This window comes from Otolemur garnettii, unplaced genomic scaffold (genome assembly GCF_000181295.1).
Source record: "Otolemur garnettii isolate 467f Iridium unplaced genomic scaffold, OtoGar3 scaffold00121, whole genome shotgun sequence".
Classification (NCBI taxonomy): Eukaryota; Metazoa; Chordata; class Mammalia; order Primates; family Galagidae; genus Otolemur; species Otolemur garnettii.
The window spans coordinates 108,576-125,954 of record NW_003852516.1 but is presented as its reverse complement, the minus strand read 5'-3'; the positions used below and the strand labels follow the sequence as shown (position 1 = coordinate 125,954).

Genomic DNA, 17,379 nt, shown 5'->3' with positions numbered 1-17,379 from the left:
ATTTGTCTAAAGCTGAAACTCAGGCTTTAACTAATTATGGAAGTGGAGAAGATGAGAATGAGGATGAAGAAATGGAAGAATTTGAAGAGGGACCTGTAGACGTCCAGACTTCACTTCAGGCTAACACTGAAACTACAGAAGAAAATGAACATGACAATCAGGTATCCATTGTGGACCAACATATCTTCCACCAGTCTTTATTTTAACTATTGAAAGCAGATCCTCTGAGAAATGTTAAAATTTCCGTCTCCCCCATTTCATTTTCATGAGTACAAATCTTATCAATACGCTTATTAAAATCTGAAACACAAGTTCATTTTTATGTTCATTAATAGTTCAAAGGATTTCTACTCATACATGGAAATAGTATGTAACAAAAATAAAATTATTACATTTCTTACCTTCACCTTATCTTGTCTGCTTCACAGGCAACCCTTTATACAGTTTTTTCTGTTTACTTACGTTTCTGTTTACAAATGTGTATGTGCCTTTGGACTAAATCTGTATTTAGCCAGATATTTAGATTTTTAACCAAACTGTAAATATTGTTGGCTGCTAAACCAAGTACATATTGTTTATTATCTAGCCTTATTTTTCTCTTAAAATTAATCATTGTCTCTTTTTTTATCTACGTAATTGTCCTTGAACATATACCCAGGTCTTGTTATAGCCTCTAAAAGCTGACTGTTCTTTAGACTTGCTAAACAGCTGTTAGCCTGGGAATCCCCTTGTCATTTTTCTTTGTGTTCCTGGAATCTCCTTTGTGTCTTGTCTTTCATGGTTTCTTGTCTTAACTTTAGTGGAGCACATCTTCCAGTAATTCACTAAGAAAGAGTGCAAAAACAGATTTTGAGACTTTCTGAGAAAATCTTAGTACTTCTGTGTCAAAAATATTTTCCTCAGATCTTTGAATTCACAGTATCTTCATCTTGTTTCTGGTAATGCTGTTAAGGAGTCAGATGCCTTTCTTAGTTCTCATCCTTCCTTAGTCACAGTTGTGCTTTCTAGTTTCATTTACTTGCAGGCAATTGCAGTCTGAAAATATTAAATGGAAAATTCCAGAAATAAAAAATTTAGCAAATTTAAATTGAGTGCCATTTGGAATAGCATGATGAAATTTTCAGCCAACCCACTCTGTCCTGCCTGAGATACAACTCATCCCATTGTCCAGCTTGTTTGTACTAGATACCCTACCCACCAGGAACCACTTCATAGCTGTTGAGGTCAACAGGTCAGTTTTCACAGAATCACAGTAATAATGGCCACAGAGTGCAAGAGGAGTGATGCTGGCATATTGTTAAAATTGCTCTATTTTATTATTAGTTGTTGTTGTTTATCTTTTACTGTACCTAATTTAATAAGTTAAACTTTTGCATAGGTGCGTATGTATAGGGAGGAACACGTGTGTAGAGTTTGGTATTATCCATGGTTTCAGGCTCACTGGTGAACTTAGAACGTATCTCCTGTGGATAAGAGGGGACTGTGGTCCGTCTTATTTTTCCTTCCTGCTCTAGGAGTTTTTACCCCCTCTAGTGATAGACATCGTTGGGGTCTTTTTCTCATTCTCTGTAGTGGGTTCTCAGTAGTTTTTAAAAATCTGTACTGTGTCCTTCAGTTTGGCACATTTTCATTGTTTCTTCCTCACCATTTCTCTATTTCCTGGAATTAATATTGTCAGACATTATCAGCCCTTATGCATTGGGGCAACTTTCTCCTTCCTTCATTTTATTGTTCTTCGCCTTATCTGTTTGTTTTACTTTTTGGGAGACTTTTGTGACCTTAACGCCTATATGAATTATTTTTTAATTTAGCTCTTATATTTTGAATTTCTTTTTTTAAATATATTTTTAATTTCTAAACTTTTTAAAAAATTTTTCTCATTTTTATAGTGCCCTATTATTTTATGGAAGCAGTTACCTTCTTTTATCTATCTAGATCAGTGGGGTGAGCAGTGGCTGGGCAGTGGAAGTTCCACCTGTGTTTACAGCTGCTCCCATTGCTCACGTCACCTCCTGAGCTCTGCCTCCTGTCAGATCAGTGCCAACATTAGAGTCTCATAGGGGCGCAAACCCTACTCTAAACTGCACAATGTGAGGGATCTAGGTTGTGAACTCCTGATGAGAACCTAGTGCCTGAGGATCTGAGGTAAATGTAATATGCTTAAATTATCCCCAAACCATCCTCTCCACTCTACCCCAACCTCAATCCCATCCGTGGAAAAATTGTATTCCATGAAACCAGTCCTTGGTTCTAAAAATGTTAGGGACTGCTGATGTAGAGGCTTTCTTCAAATGTCTGTGGAATTTGGTGGTTTATATGGTAAAGAATGATATATCAAAGAGTTGGGTTTCTTGGGCTTCACTTCATTTGGGGAGAGAGAGTCAGCATTTTCACAGAAATTGCCAAATGTTAGTATCTATTTATCTTTCCTTTGGGGTGGTTTAGTTTCTCCAGAGAAGGATCATCCAGGTGTCTCCTGCCTGGTGTATATAAGCTTGGCTTCTGATACTCTAGAATTAGATATGAGAATGGGGTGAGATCCCACCATTATACAGGGTTGCACTAAATCTTCTTTTATATGACACTTCATTCATGCTTTCTATACCCCATCCCCTGGTCCTAGTGGCCCCCAGTTCTGAGGCTCCCTAATTCAATTCTCAAAACTATAATCTCCCACTTTCAATTGAAGTTCGAGCAGGGAACCTAGATATCCACATTTTTCCTAAATAGTTTTAAACAACTACTAACACACCCTTTTATCACCAGCCCTTGCCCTACCACCATCCTCTTTCCTTTCTTGATCTAGTACTGCCAATTATGAGGTGAATCACAGTTTTTGTTCCATTCCCTTGCTGAAGGCATTTAGTTCTTTAGTTTTATTTCTTCTCCTCTTGCTTAGTTCCTTTCTCATTCACTTAATGTCTACATATATATGAGTGTCTTTTAGTTTCATTTAAGATAGTCTGAAAAAGACTGTATTACCCAGTTTTCCATATTGTTTTGAGGTTAAGAAAAAAAGGAAATGTTTTTATTTACTCATCTTGAAATTGCCACCAAAGCCACCTTCTTGAAACGCTTTTAAAAGATACTTTTAAATTCTCCTGGAACTGGGCATGGTGTTTCATGCCTACAATCCCAGCATTTTGGGAGGCCAAAGAGGGAGGATCATTTGAAGCCAGGAGTCCAAGACGTGCCTAGTGAGATCTTGTCTCTACCAAAAGAAAAAAATTTTTCCTTATATGAAAGTCTCTGGTTTTACAGAGGTCTCACACACTAGTAACTGTCTCTTTATAAAACAACCACATATTTTAGACCCTGATATTAAAAAATCTTTTTACTTCTAGGTTCTACAACATGACTTTGAAAAAACAGCAGAAAGCAAAAATGTCCCATTGGAACAAGAACTCACTAGTAAAGGTAAATTTAAATAAGGGTTTAATTTTAAGATTATTTAAAGTGCTCTTTAGGGCGGTGCCTGTGGCTCAAAGGGGTAGGGCACCGGCCCCATATGCCGGAGGTGGTGGGTTCAAGCCTAGCCCCAGCTAAAAACTGCAAAAAAAAAAAAAGAAAAAGAAAAAGAAAAGTGTTCTTTATGTGCTTAAATCTAAATTCTTAATGTAGGCTTAAAGGCACTTTGCACCTGATGTATATTTTTCTTCTCTCTGTAAATCTTTTGTAGATAACATAAGAAGGGTTTGTTTCTGCAAATAGCAGTTAAAGAAAAGTTGACAAATATTTAACTGCATAGAAAAATTCTATAAGGTGCATTGTTAGATACAAATGTGGGGAATTTTAAAAAAAAATACCCATTTGTGGGTTTTATACCTAAAAATCCTAATTTATTAGAAATTGGGTAGATTTTAGGAATTTAATTTTTAAAACACCCCCAGAGGATGCTAATAAACTAAATTTGGGAATCACTGATAAGGAAAATGTGGGTACCTTTTCTTTTTGGTCTGAAATGTCTTGATGACTCTCATTCATGCATATTGTATTTAGAATAATAGAGAGTAAAATTTAACATCTGTTGTATTACATTAATATTAAGAATTTCTTTTAATGACAGATGACCAAGATAGCTCTCCTGTGAAGCCCTGTTACCTCAATATCTTGGAAAATGAGCAGCCTTTAAATAGCACTACCCACAAGGACTCACTCATTACAGTTGATGCATCTAAACAGCCTAACCCTTTGCCATTACCTTTAACTGAAATTGAAACCTTAGTGCCTAGAGTCAAAGAAGTTAAATCTGCACAGGAAACTCCTGAAAGTTCTCTGGCTGGAAGTCCTGATACTGAATCTCCAGTGTTAGTGAATGACTATGTAAGTATCTTGGTTTAGTAGATCAATCAGTTAGAGTTCCATGTATTTCTGCTTTTCATTTCTGGGTGTATTTCTCCATTTTCAGGTTAATATTTTCAGACTCCATTTCGTGTTTAGATTTAGAACCTGTTGGAACATTTTTATTTTTTATTCACACTTTAAACTTGAGCAGAAGGGTGGTAGTGAGTTAAGATCACCATCTCAAAACCTACAAGCTGTTCTACTTTTTATAGTTTAGAGACCCAAAGAGATGAGTTATAGGTAGCAAGTTTGAGAGAGTTCAGTTTCAGATCTGAAATGATAATGATAACTTGAATCATCATTTATCTTTTACACTACCCATTTTGACTTCCTCACTAAGTCTTTGATAATAAACCTGAAGGTTTACCTTTAGAATGTGAAATTAAAAAATTTGAGAGAGGCTTGGCGCCTGTGGCTCAAGCGGCTAAGGTGCCAGCCACATACACCTAAGGTGGCGGGTTCAAATCCCCAGCCCGGGCCCACCAAACAACAATGATGGCTGCAACCAAAAAATGGCCAGGCGTTGTGGCGGGTGCCTGTAGTCCCAGCTACTTGGGAGGCTGAGGCAGGAGACTCGCTTGAGCCCAGGAGTTGGAGGTTGCTGTGAGCGTGATGCCATGGCACTCTACCCAGGGGGATAGCTTGAGGCTCCGTCTCAAAAAAAAAAAAAAAAATTTGAGAGCAATAGAGTCTTTTCTTGGTATGCCGTAAATAACAAAAAAATATGCTAGGAAATCTGCACTATTGTGGTGTTGTTAGATGAAAATTAAAAATGAAGTCTTGCTCTTGCTCAGGCTGGCATTGAAGTTCTGAACTCAGGGGTTCCTCCCACTTCCATCTCCCGGAGCGCTAGGATTATAGGCTTGAGCCACCACACCTGGCCAGATTATCATTTGATCAGTGTATAGAGAGTTCTTATAGAAGACATTCAGTTGAAATTAACTAACTTGGAGTTAGATTATAGAAGCTCTTGAATTTGATTTTTGTTTTTCTTTGAGACAGAGTCTTGCTTTGTCACCTAGGCTAGAGGCTAGAGGGCCATGGCCTCAGCATAGCTAACAGCAACCTCAAACTCCTGGGCTCAAGCAGTCCTCTGTGTCAGCCTCCTGAGTAGCTGGAACTACAGGTGCATGGCGTCACACCTGGCAAAATCTTGCTTTACTTAAGGCTGGTCTCAAACTTCGGACTTCAGGCAGTCCTCTTGCCTCAGCCTCCCAGAGTGCTAGGATTAGTCATGACCCACTGTGCCTGGCCTTGAATTTGAATTTTAGGCAAGGATCCTTACTGAAGGCTTTTGTGTAACCAAGTGAAATGATGGTCACAGTTATGGCCTATGGAGATAAATCTGATGACTCTGTGAGATACATGGTCAAGGAAGCTATGTTAAGAGGCTCTACTATTACATAGGTATGAAACATGAGCTTTTGAACGAGAGTAGGGTGGGTGAGAAATATTGTAAGAAAAAAGAAAAACCCAGTGTTTCTTCTTGAGTAATTGGTAGAATGATGGTATCATTAAAAATGAGAAAAGAGAAGTAGAAGAAGAAAATTCAAGTTTAAGAAATAGTTTGAGGTGTTCACAAAAGGCAGTTACTAAATTCATGTCTCAGATTTTTAATTGTGCTTCATCAGAGTTGACATACATTGAAACATTTGTAAATGCTTAGGTTCCCCTTGATACATCTCTGAGGCATTCTAGAATTTAGCCCTCAGTGTAACTACTACTACTTCTTCCTTTAGCGTGTGTTCACTGGGTGGTCTTTGTTAAAATGAGAACAAAAAAACTTGACAGTGTGCTCACAGCTTTGATGGGTAGCCCATTCTTTGAACTTTATATTTCTGAATTATTTATGGACAGAATTTCTATTGTATAGTTATACTGTATATAAGAATCCACTTTATGTCTTGGTGTGGGTGACTTTGGTTTAGATCCAGAGATATACAGTGCATGTTTTTCATTAAATATAATTTATCTTATAGGAAGCAGAATCTGGTAACATAAGTCAAAAGTCTGATGAAGAAGATTTTGTAAAACTTGAAGATTTACCACTTAAACTGACAATATATTCAGAGGTACTTGGCCCTCTTTAATTAAACTTGTCTTTATGTAACAAATGTTGTTAAATTGAAAAATGATTTATATTTTTAATTTTCACTCCAAAGGCAGATCTAAGGAAGAAAATGGTAGAGGAAGAACAGAAAAACCATTTGTCTGGTGAAATATGTGAAATGCAGACTGAAGAATTAGCTGGAAATTCTCAGACACTAAAAGAACCTGGTAAGAATTATCAATTTTAATCTTATGAGGAAAAATTACTCAATTTTAATACTACCATTTTGTTTTATTTTTAAGCTGTGCTACTAGTACCTGAGAAATTTAAACCAAATATTGGAAAGCATGATTTTGTAAAAATATTTTACTTTATTTTTTATGTTTTTTTATTTTATTTTATTTTATTTTTTGAAGACAATGCCTCACTTAGTCTCACTTAGACACCCTGGGTAGAGTGCCGTGGCGTCATAGCTCACAGCAGTCTCAAATTCTTGGCCTTAAGTCATTCTCTTACCTCAGCCTTCCAAATAGCCAGGATTACAGGTGCCCACCACAACGCTCAGCTATTTTTTAGAGATGAGATCTTGCTCTTGCTCAGGCTGGTTTTGAACTTCTGAGCAATCCACCCGCCTCAGCCTCCCGGAGTGTTAGGATTATAGGCAAGAGCCACTGCACCTGGTGATTCTGTAAAACTTTTAGTTCAGCTGATTAGTTTATTAAATAGTATTGTCAGATACTTTTTTTCTAATTTTAAACTTGTTTGGTTTTAGCAGAATAATATATACATGCACGTGGTTTAAGAAAGAAAGGTACAAAAAATTGATGATGGTTAAAATCTTTTTTAAATTATTGATTTTTTAATCCTTTTGGAGGAGACCTCTAAATGTTGCTGGGTTTTTTTCTTTCTGTTTTTTTTTTGAGACAGAGTCTCAAGCTGTCGCCCTTGGTAGAGTGCATGGAGTCACAGCTCACCTTAGCCACTTGAGCTACAGGCACCGAGCCTGTGATTTTTTTTCTTAATGTTTTAAATTCAGGTAATTTTTCTCTATTGTGACAAGTATGTATTTAGTCCTACCTATCCTTCTCCTTTCAATATTTGTATTATTTTTGGTTTTTCTATTTTTTGCCTTTGTTATTTTAAATATATACATTTTTCTAGTTTCACCAACTTTGGTCATTGTCCCTCTACTTCTCCTCCTTCCTTCCCTTCCTTCCACCTTCTCTGCTCACATGTACCCATATTCTTAGATTATTAGGGTTATTAAAGAAATAGCTTTTAAAGTAACATTTATTTTTGAAACTATAATAATTAAATCTTCTGTACTTTTTGTGTGGATGACTCTATATGAATGTCCCTTGTTGTAGAGCCCAGCGATAGTCCCATATTTCCTTCTTTTTCAGTACAGTAGCACAACCCCCCTGGCCACTCTGAATGTTGCTTGCATCAAGACCCTAAGGGGTTTTTTGTTTTTTGCCATCAGTTCATCAATTGATTAAAATCATATATGATACTTTGTTTTTGTTTTTCTTGGGAATAGGGTGAGGAGAAAGAGAGACCATTCAGATATCCAACCTTCAGTTAATCCCCAGCTTCCAGCCGTTTCTGCCTGTTAGAACATGGCACCCAGTTAAACGCGACCTCTCGCAGAGCTCCTGGGCTGTGGCTTCCTCTGCTTGCCTTTAACAGCCTCTCTGTACTTGGAGCATTCTGGTGATGTGTTGGGGTTACATGTTTTCTGTTTTCTCAAAATACTTTTCTTGGACTAGGTTTATTCCGTTTGACAGTCCTTTTTTCCCCCTCTATTGTTTTTTTTTTTTTTTTTTTGAGACAGAGCCTCAAGCTGTCCCCCTGGGTAGAGTGCTCTGGCATTACAGCTCACAGCAACCTCCAACTCCTGGGCTCAAGCGAGTCTTCTGCCTCGGCCTCCCAAGTAGCTGGGACCACAGGCGCCCGCCACAACGCCCGGCTATTTTTTGGTTGCAGCCGTCATTGTTGTTTGGCGGGTCTGGGCTGGGGATTCGAACCCGCCACCTTAGGTGTACGTGGCTGGCGCCTTAGCCGGTTGAGCTATAGGTGCCGAGCCTCTATTGGGGTTTTTTACAGAGATAGGAAATAACTGCTCAGTCTGTTGAAACAAACTTTCACTTGTTCTTTTTTGCTGTGTGCTATCAGGGATTGTTTTAGCAAGCTAAATTAAGATACCCTTTAAAATAACTTAGATTAAAAAATAAAAGCTTTAATAGAAGAAAACAATGGTAAATTCTAATAATTCAGTAATTGATAAGACATTAATTACTATTCTGTTTTTCAGAAACAGTGGGAGCCCAAACTGTGTGAGGTGTCTTCAGCAGCTCATCTAACTCTCTCTTTCCAGTCAATGCGTATTTGAAAATGATACTAAATAAACATCTGTTTTGATCTGTATAAAAATGTAAATTAATTTGACACTGCATTTTTGATAAGTGTGCTAATTTTTGTCCATAGTAGTTTAAAACATCAGAAACTGAATTCTGGACAGATTTAAGCCTTGATACACTGTGTAATTTTTTTTTTTTCCTTTTTTGGTCTTGATTTTTTCCCCATTGTGATGTTTGGTACAGTTATATTTAAAATGTAGTTTTAAATAAAGTTTGGACTTATCTATAAATTAACTTTTTTGGAAATTATGTTGAGTTCTATACAGCAAGTCAGTGTTCTATATAATTTTAGGCTATTCAGAGAAGAGCAATGATTAAGAGTTGGAGAACAATATTATTTATTATAAAGCCCATCCATTAGACAAGCCTTCCAAATAATGCCGGTGTTGCTGCTATGGAGTCTAAAGTTCTTTTAGAAACCTCCAAATTCTGTTACTTTGAATAGGGCAGGTTATAAGCATATCCAAGATACCTGTGATACCTGTGTTATTATAGAATATATAGCCATTCAGATTGGATAATAAGTTTAGAATATATGTCCTTCATAACCTAAAACTTACATCATTATCTATTAGAAAAATATTTTCAGGAATTCCAAATCCTCTATACATTGCCTCAGTCTAAAGATTAGAAAGAATATGTAATTAGGGAGTGTTTCTGCACAAACGAGTAATATGTGACAATTTTAAATGAAAAACTAAACTCAAGTAGGGATAAATACAACTGGAAAAAAAAAAGTTTATGTAACAGAACAGTTGAATCCCTATATACCTTTAGACAAACTTGCCTTTTGAGGTGGTAATTTAAGACCAAAGCACAGCAGTTTGCTTTTGAGTTTAGTGAGGGCAAAGCAGGTTCATGAATGAAGTATTGACTAAAAAAATTTATGTGAGTTTTTCATCATCGTAAGTAAATCAGCTTTCAAAAGATGATTTACCTTTTTATCCCAAACTTTCCGTATTACTCAGTAAGGCTTCAAAGAGCCAGTTAACAGTGAATAAGTCAACCTTAGAGTCTTCCTTGAAGAAAATATAAAGAGTTTTAGTACCAAGTAGTATCAAATTTGTTTAACACTTGACTGAAATACTCCAAAAAGAAAAAATAAAAGAACTTGGTAGATATTTTTTTAAATTCTTATTTGCTTGATACCTTAATGTAAAACTATAATGTCAAATCAAGGAGTATTAAATGAGGATTTCCCTAGGAGGACATTCACTGAATTACTACTTAATGTAAATTATGTAAGACATATGTCACCAACTATAATAAAACCTATTCAGAAAACTACCAATTAAGAATCAGGGTTTCTTATCCAGTTGGCCTAACTTCAGGGAAGTTGGAGCAATAAAGTATATTATATGAATATTCAAATTCTATATTTTCTAGGCTTTAAGCAGGAAGGGGGAAAAAGCTTCATTTTGGTGTATTCAGGCCAAGCCTTACGTAGTGCAGCGGTGCGTGCATGTGCGCGCTCTCTCTCTGCATGCATGGTAAAGATAGACACAGTGGAAGAATTGTATTTATATCTTAGTTATGAATAATACCTATGAAAATTATTAAAATTGCTTATTTGTGTTACAGCTGCTGTTATCTAGTCTTACTATTTTTCTGTTTTAGTAGATAGTATAGTTTTAGCCATAGGTCTTAAGAGCAGATATTTGTTTAATATGTTTTCCATAGTAACTATTGCTAAAGGGTTAGGCATTAAATATTCTTGTTTGTCTTAATTTTTAAGTTAAAATTTTGGTTAGAGACAGAGGGAGAAATGGTCCAAATGAATGAGAGAGAAGCCTGTGCAGGTCGAGGTAATGCTACAGTACGACTGTGGAGGTGTCCTTTGTATTTTGTAACATTCACTTTGGGCAAATGCTTTTTTCACTGTTAATAAATGTATATCCTGTCTACAGTTCTGAATTGTATTCTCATTTAAATTAACATATTCACTTACGCTTTAGAATTTGTTCCAGAACCATGGCTTGGCCGTTTTAAATGTAAAAAATCAGGACATGCTATATGACTAATCACAAAGATTGATTCGGCTTGAGACCATTTTTCTTATAGTGAACATATGCTCTATGATTTCTTAGTTACATTTATTTATATACTGTTTTAAGAATGTAAATGTTGGAAATGGTATGATAAAATTTGGTGTGGCCACAGGAAGAAATGAGAACTAGACTTAGAAGGAAGAAGTTTATTATACTCACAGGTTCTGGAGAGGAGGTCACCACATGCCCCATAGGCTCCCAGAGGAAAGCACCACATTAGGTGGGTGGCAGAAAACAAGAGCAGAGGGAAAGCCTCGCCAGAGCCTTTATTGAAGTTTCAGAGTGGCTAATTTGAATAATTCTGGTGGGCTTTGGGCTATAGGGATAGTCTATGATTGCCTGGTACCTTGCCCTGGACTGATTTAGGGCAGAGGAATACTGTTGTGTGTGTGAGGGTTAGATAAGGAGGTAGTTGGGGCTGTATGCTCCCCCGTGAGGAGGTTTGGGATCGATTGGTTTATACGAAAGAACTGTTCCTGGATGAATTAAACCCTGGGGAAGCCCTGGGAGGGGTGGTTCCTCACTAGCAAGAAACAAGTCAGTCTACTTTTGAGTAAATATATGAATATTCTCTATATTGTATTATCCATGCTTTTTATTTTCTGTATTTTATGATTTGATATCTTAAAAAGCTTGCTGGTTAATCCTGAAGCAGTCCTACCCCCTTGGCTTCCCAAAAGTACTGGGATTATAGGCGTGAGCCATCTTACCTGGCTGTGTGTGTGAATAGCTGAGTTGAAAAAAAGAAATGGGTAGTCTATCAATTATATAATTTAAAAAAAACAATAAACTGTTTTCCTAAGCAAACATCTAAAATTTTAAAAATCCATCATATTAGCTCATAGCATATTGAGAACTTTAAGGAAATGACAGAAAAATATTTTCGATACTGTTAGATTTATTTTGGCCATGGTAGATTTTCCATGTGGAGAATGACTGAAAATAGAAATTTTTGTCTGATCTGTGAAACAGTAATATTCAGTATATATTAGTATGATTATTTTAGATTCTCATATTCTTTGGCTTAGAAAAAGCCAAACATCAAAGGGTTGTCAACTTTTTCCAGTTCATTAGCAGCCCTAAAAATTTGCAGATAACAGAGATCTGCCTCAGTGCCTCAGTTTCTTGACATTTTAAATAAAGGAAAATGAAGTTGCAGAGACAGTGACCAGAACAAGCCTTTAAATGCACCTTATACGGCACCATCACTCACTGGCAATGAGTATTATAATCTAAAGACACACACACCCGCACAGCTGTATGTATATATGTATATATATATGACCCTTAAAGACAAAAGTGAAAATTTCTATCATTCCTCTTACCTAGCAACTGTAAATTAATAATTAGAAACAAATGTAATTAAACTCAAATACTGAAACCTGATTTTCTATCCTAAGTCAACTTAACTCTCCTGATACTGACAGAGCCAATCACTGGATGTTAGGCTTATGTCCTGTTTGTTTCTCAGTAACTAAGATAACTAGTGTTTTTCTTATTCCAGTTAGTAATGTGGGAAACAAACTGGTACCGGCATCGCGTTATTTCTCATTGGTTATTTTTTCCTGGACAGTGTGATTTCACTCACCCACACATGCACCTTGGGCGTGTTGACTTGTTAGTACTGTCTCTTACCATAATATTTTGAAGTAATGCTATCAGCTCAGTCTCATTATTTGTTATCTACCTGAGGGAAGAGCTGAAATTGTGTAGCCCGCTGGCCTGTGATAGAGCCTAACTTGAATCTGTTGTTTTTCTGAGGTTCGAATAGGGTTGGCATTGAAATCATGTATATGGTATTATGTGTTTTCAATTTTTTTCATTTGATACTTTCAATACATTTTAAAAAATTCATTTATATTCACAATTTTATATTAATACATTATATTTGAACATATTCACAGGGACTGTGGGCAGTCTTACTCAACTTCATGTCATTTGTTTGCAATTCTCCCAACCTTGTAAGCTCCTGCCTAATGTTAGCAAATTGAGTGTGTGTGTTTGTGAGATACACACACACATATCATAGAACACTGTGTTAAAAGTCTGGTATATATTATTGCACATTTTCTTTCCTTTCTTTTTTTTTTTTGCAGTTTTTGGCTGGAGCTGGGTTTAAACCTGCTGCCGCTGGCATACGAGGCCAACGCCATACTCCTTTGAGCCACAGGCGCCATCCAATGTTATTGCACATTTTCATTCACGTTTATACACATGTACAAATATAAAACTATCTGGATGTGTGTATTCCTATATGTATAACATCCTAGATACATTCCTACATAACTAATTCTGGTTCCTGTGTTTTCAAAAGTAAACATTGTCAATCTGTGTGTATAAATTATATATTACATATATTTATGGAAAATATGGAAAAGAATGTGATTTGCAGGTGACAGGCCACTTAGGGGGCACCTTCGCTGGCTTCCCGTGACTGGTCAGTGTGTATGTGCTTTGGCAGTGAGGGAGCATCACCATGTGAAATACTAGCTATGAAACTTTTGATTGGGTTCACCCATGTTATATGTATGAAGAACAAAAACCTTAGCGCAGTCCTGATGTGTCTGATCACACTTGGGTGTTGCCCATTACTGAGTTCCCTGCTGACCGCTGAGGAAACATTAGAGAAAACCAGGAGGACTAAGGCCTCATTTTCCAGAGGCCGATGTGAAGGCACAGGGAAGTCATGGGACTTACCCCTGGTGCACTTGGCTGGATGTGGGACTCAGAGCTCTGATGCTTTCCTACCTGTCTGCATACCATGGCCTATATAAATAAGGACAGGTATTGTAAGGCATGCTGAGGTAAACTGGGGTGGATGTGAGGATGTGGCGTAAATTCCACGTTTTCTCTATATTTAATAATTGTATGAAATGGATAAATTACAAAAGACAAGGTATCAGGAAAAATTATACATCAAATATTTTAAACTAAAGGGTTTTCTTAACATTTGTATAGCATATTTTCTATTTGAAATTGCTATACACAATTCCTGATTGAGACCTTACCATCTCTGTTAAGTATTTGAAAATCATGAATGATCAATTTTGTATGCTCAATTGGGTGATGAATTTCAAGAAATACTTTGTAACCAAGAATTTGTAGAAGTTGAAATTACATTTGAAAATTAGTGGCTCTTTTTCTTCCATTGAAAAATGTAATATTAAAATACCTTGGGGAAAAGTTTTGAATACAATCAAAATTTGCATATTAAGTAAGACCAAAATGATGGTGCCTTATTTTGCAGAAAGCACATGGCATTGTAATAGTCATGGGCAGCTAGCTTGGATGCCTCCAAATTGATGCCTCCTGTCAGCTCCGAATCAACAAAGGAATCAGATGTGTGTGAGGTTTGGGCTGCTGCTGAATTCATCAGGAACCCACCCTGCCTCCTTGTCTCCCACATAAATGCATGTAGATTTGGTATTTGAGATAGGCAAAACCTGCTGGACTCAGGTCACTTCTGGTCCACAAGGCCAATGATTTCTACCAACTTGCTCCATGCCCTGCCTGGTGAGACCACAGGGAGATGCAGTCTACCCTACTCTGCTCAAGCCTGGCCTCTAAGGAGTTCTCACTAGAGGCTGTGCAAGGCAGTTAGCCTGAGGGCTTGCATGCCTGGGACCTGCCTAGGTGACCCAGGGCTGAGGGATCAGTATCTCAAGGTACACCGTCCAAAACTGGTGAAGGGTGAATTTACCCTGCTTGCAAGCTTATGAGCTAGTGCCAGTTTCACAGGCTCTGGCAGATTCCTGGGTCAGAGGCAAGGACTGCAGGCACATTAGGTAGCATGAGCTTCAGGTTGATATCAGTCCTACTTGCCCACAAAGTGCCCCAAAGAGGTACTGTGGGATAGCCCAGATGGTTGCTGCACACATTGTATGATCTTTATCACAGCTGAGGCACCCCAGGCTTATGAAACTCCTCCAGTTATAAGAGGGGCTGTTTTGCAAAACAGGCCTGCCCAACCTTTGCCCTGTAGTGAGACAATCTTGTCAGCAAACAGGCCTAGACAAGCATCTATGAATAGTCTGGGACAACAGCAGCCATGAGATGTGTATAAATTGGGAGAATGTCCACAGAGAACTGCCCAGCACATACCTGTATCAGCCACGTGGTGCCTGATTAGGAAGCCCTGCTTTCCTAAGATAAGAGGGAAGGAATCCCCTAGGAAAAAAGAAAGGACTGATGTCACGGAAGCTGACAAATCACAGATTGCTGTCACCAGTTTGGTCTCACTAAGGTTGAGGAGCCCAACCTCACCTCCCCAGGCTTGTGGTTAGGCCAATGCTCAGCTCAGTATAATAAGGAGCCTGCCAGCCATGCTGTCATACATAATGCTAAGCTAGTTGAATATTTTATAAATTTATACCAATACATAAAAACTATCCATTATACTCTGTGGGACAAACTTCAGTGACTTTAAAAAATTTTAGAACTGTCCATATTTTTAATGTAGTTATGGAATATAGCCACAAAAAGATGAAGGATCTATAACTGACTTCTCACAAACTGAGCAAGATTTAGACTTAAAGTAGTAAAAAACAAGTGACCTCTTAGATTAATACACAAGTTTCTAACCCCAAAGGGTTTCCAATCCTATGGAAACGTAAATGATTTACAGAGACCTAGTAGAAGGAAATGCCAGGTGACATTCAGACTAGGCACAGTGGCCTGGTACACTCAAGTGTGAGTCTCATATGACAGAAATGTTTCTCAGTCCTACTTGTAAAGAAGTTGGGTAGATACCAAGAGTGCAAGAGTTGGACAGAACTAACTCTAATCCTAACTCTAACCCCCTTCTTTAAGAATGACCTTGAGCATGTTAAATTAACCTTACCTTCATCCTTGCAGTGGAATTACAATTATAAATGAGAAGATTAAATAAGATAATGCATGGTAAGCATAGCAATAGCACTTGCTACTCTTGAAGGGGAACCCAGTCAACGTTTCGGTTAACATTCTCCCAGTCATCTGTTTATAGATGTTACATTTGTTTATGCATAAGTACACGTATAAAATGTGATATATTGTATATCCTATTTTAGAAAATGCTTTCCCAGCTGAAAAATACTACCTAAAATTTTAATACCTGTTTTCTCCAAATTCTTGGATTTACTCCTGAAGAATCAGTCTGAAACAATTAGCATCTCACCTCCTTATTATCAGCATATCAAAGTTTACTACATTTTAAAAAATATATCTAGTTTACTACATTTTAAAAAATATATCTAATAAAATATACCTCACTTCATTTTTATAAGAGGTACAAAATCTACAGTTAAGTTTTTTTCATTAATTGAACCCTGTTATAACACAAATCCTTTTTATGGAAGTGCCTATCTGAGGGGAAAGGTGCCTTTGGAAACCTGCAAACTGGGTTAAGAGGTGGTAAGGATTCATTATGTAAGATTGTGACCATTTAGTCATACGTTTATTAATAACTCACTTACATAACCTTTGCTATTTAATCCAGGCACTATGTTCAGCTTGCATTTCTCAATAGGAAGCCCCCACCCTCAGGCCGACACGCACACGCCCAGGCAGCATGCATGACTGCTGACTGACACTGTTTCCATCAGCTGTTTATTGAGTGTCATGATCACAACTGACATTACAACCAATTATACAAAATAAAGTGGACACAGTCTTGGACAAAGGCCATACATTTCACAGTTAATGATGAAAGTTAGAAAGGTTAACACAAGTTCTGTTAGCACTTTTCATAAATAGATTTGATTTGTGTAAAACATTAATAACTACTCTGAAAGTTAAAAAAAAAACCCATGTTGATCAAAAGTATAAACTAAAAATTTACTAAAGGAATGATACTTAAGACAACTTCAAATAAATGAGCTCACCTCTTATCTTCCAGTCTTTGACATGTATTTTTACTAATTTACAGAACCTGGGACTCAGTATTTTTTTTTTTTTTTTTTGCAGTTTTTGGCCGGGGCCGGATTTGAACCCACCACCTCTGGCATATGGGGCCAGCTCCCGACTCCTTTGAGCCACAGGTGGCACCGAGGACTCAGTTTTTATAGTTAGCGATTTCCTGTGGTTACTGAGAGGTAGTGAAATCATGAAAAAAGGAACACTTCATTTCTTTGTATAAAAGCCTGCCTTGCATACTGATCACTTCATGAACCCCCAAAAGTATTATTTTTATAGAGTCAAAGGTCCATTTATTGCCCATTAAAAGTAATATAAATGGAATGTCTGTCTCATCCCCCTCTACAGTTGCATGTAGTGAAATTACATTGCCACTAACAGCAAAGATAACAATGGTAGACTGATTTTAACAGAAGTCAGAGCCAGAAGGAAAAGACGGCCATATGGGAAACATACAGATACGGAGGTAAAAATGAAAACCTGAATCGTATAGACTATTGACTTTTACACTGACACAGATTAAACACCCACACAGAATCTCAATTACATGGAGGTGAATCCCACGATGGTTTAATTGCCCATCCCCATCCCCAAATGTCGAAGTGAAATGAAACTCATCAAATTA

The 17,379-nt window shown here is 37.2% G+C and overlaps 1 protein-coding gene across 1 annotated transcript in view; it reads left to right on the top strand.

Annotated features, from left to right (window-relative positions):
* The window catches only part of PCM1 (pericentriolar material 1), an 86,807-nt gene extending 77,974 nt beyond the window's left edge, over nucleotides 1–8,833 (top strand). The window contains exons 36-41 of the mRNA XM_023517776.1: nucleotides 1–161; nucleotides 3,345–3,417; nucleotides 4,067–4,323; nucleotides 6,324–6,416; nucleotides 6,507–6,621; nucleotides 8,709–8,833. Coding sequence (XP_023373544.1) covers nucleotides 1–161; nucleotides 3,345–3,417; nucleotides 4,067–4,323; nucleotides 6,324–6,416; nucleotides 6,507–6,621; nucleotides 8,709–8,734 — 725 coding nt within the window. The 3' untranslated portion in view covers nucleotides 8,735–8,833. The remainder of the gene's footprint in view (nucleotides 162–3,344; nucleotides 3,418–4,066; nucleotides 4,324–6,323; nucleotides 6,417–6,506; nucleotides 6,622–8,708) is intronic.
* The last annotated feature ends 8,546 nt before the right edge of the window (nucleotides 8,834–17,379 follow it).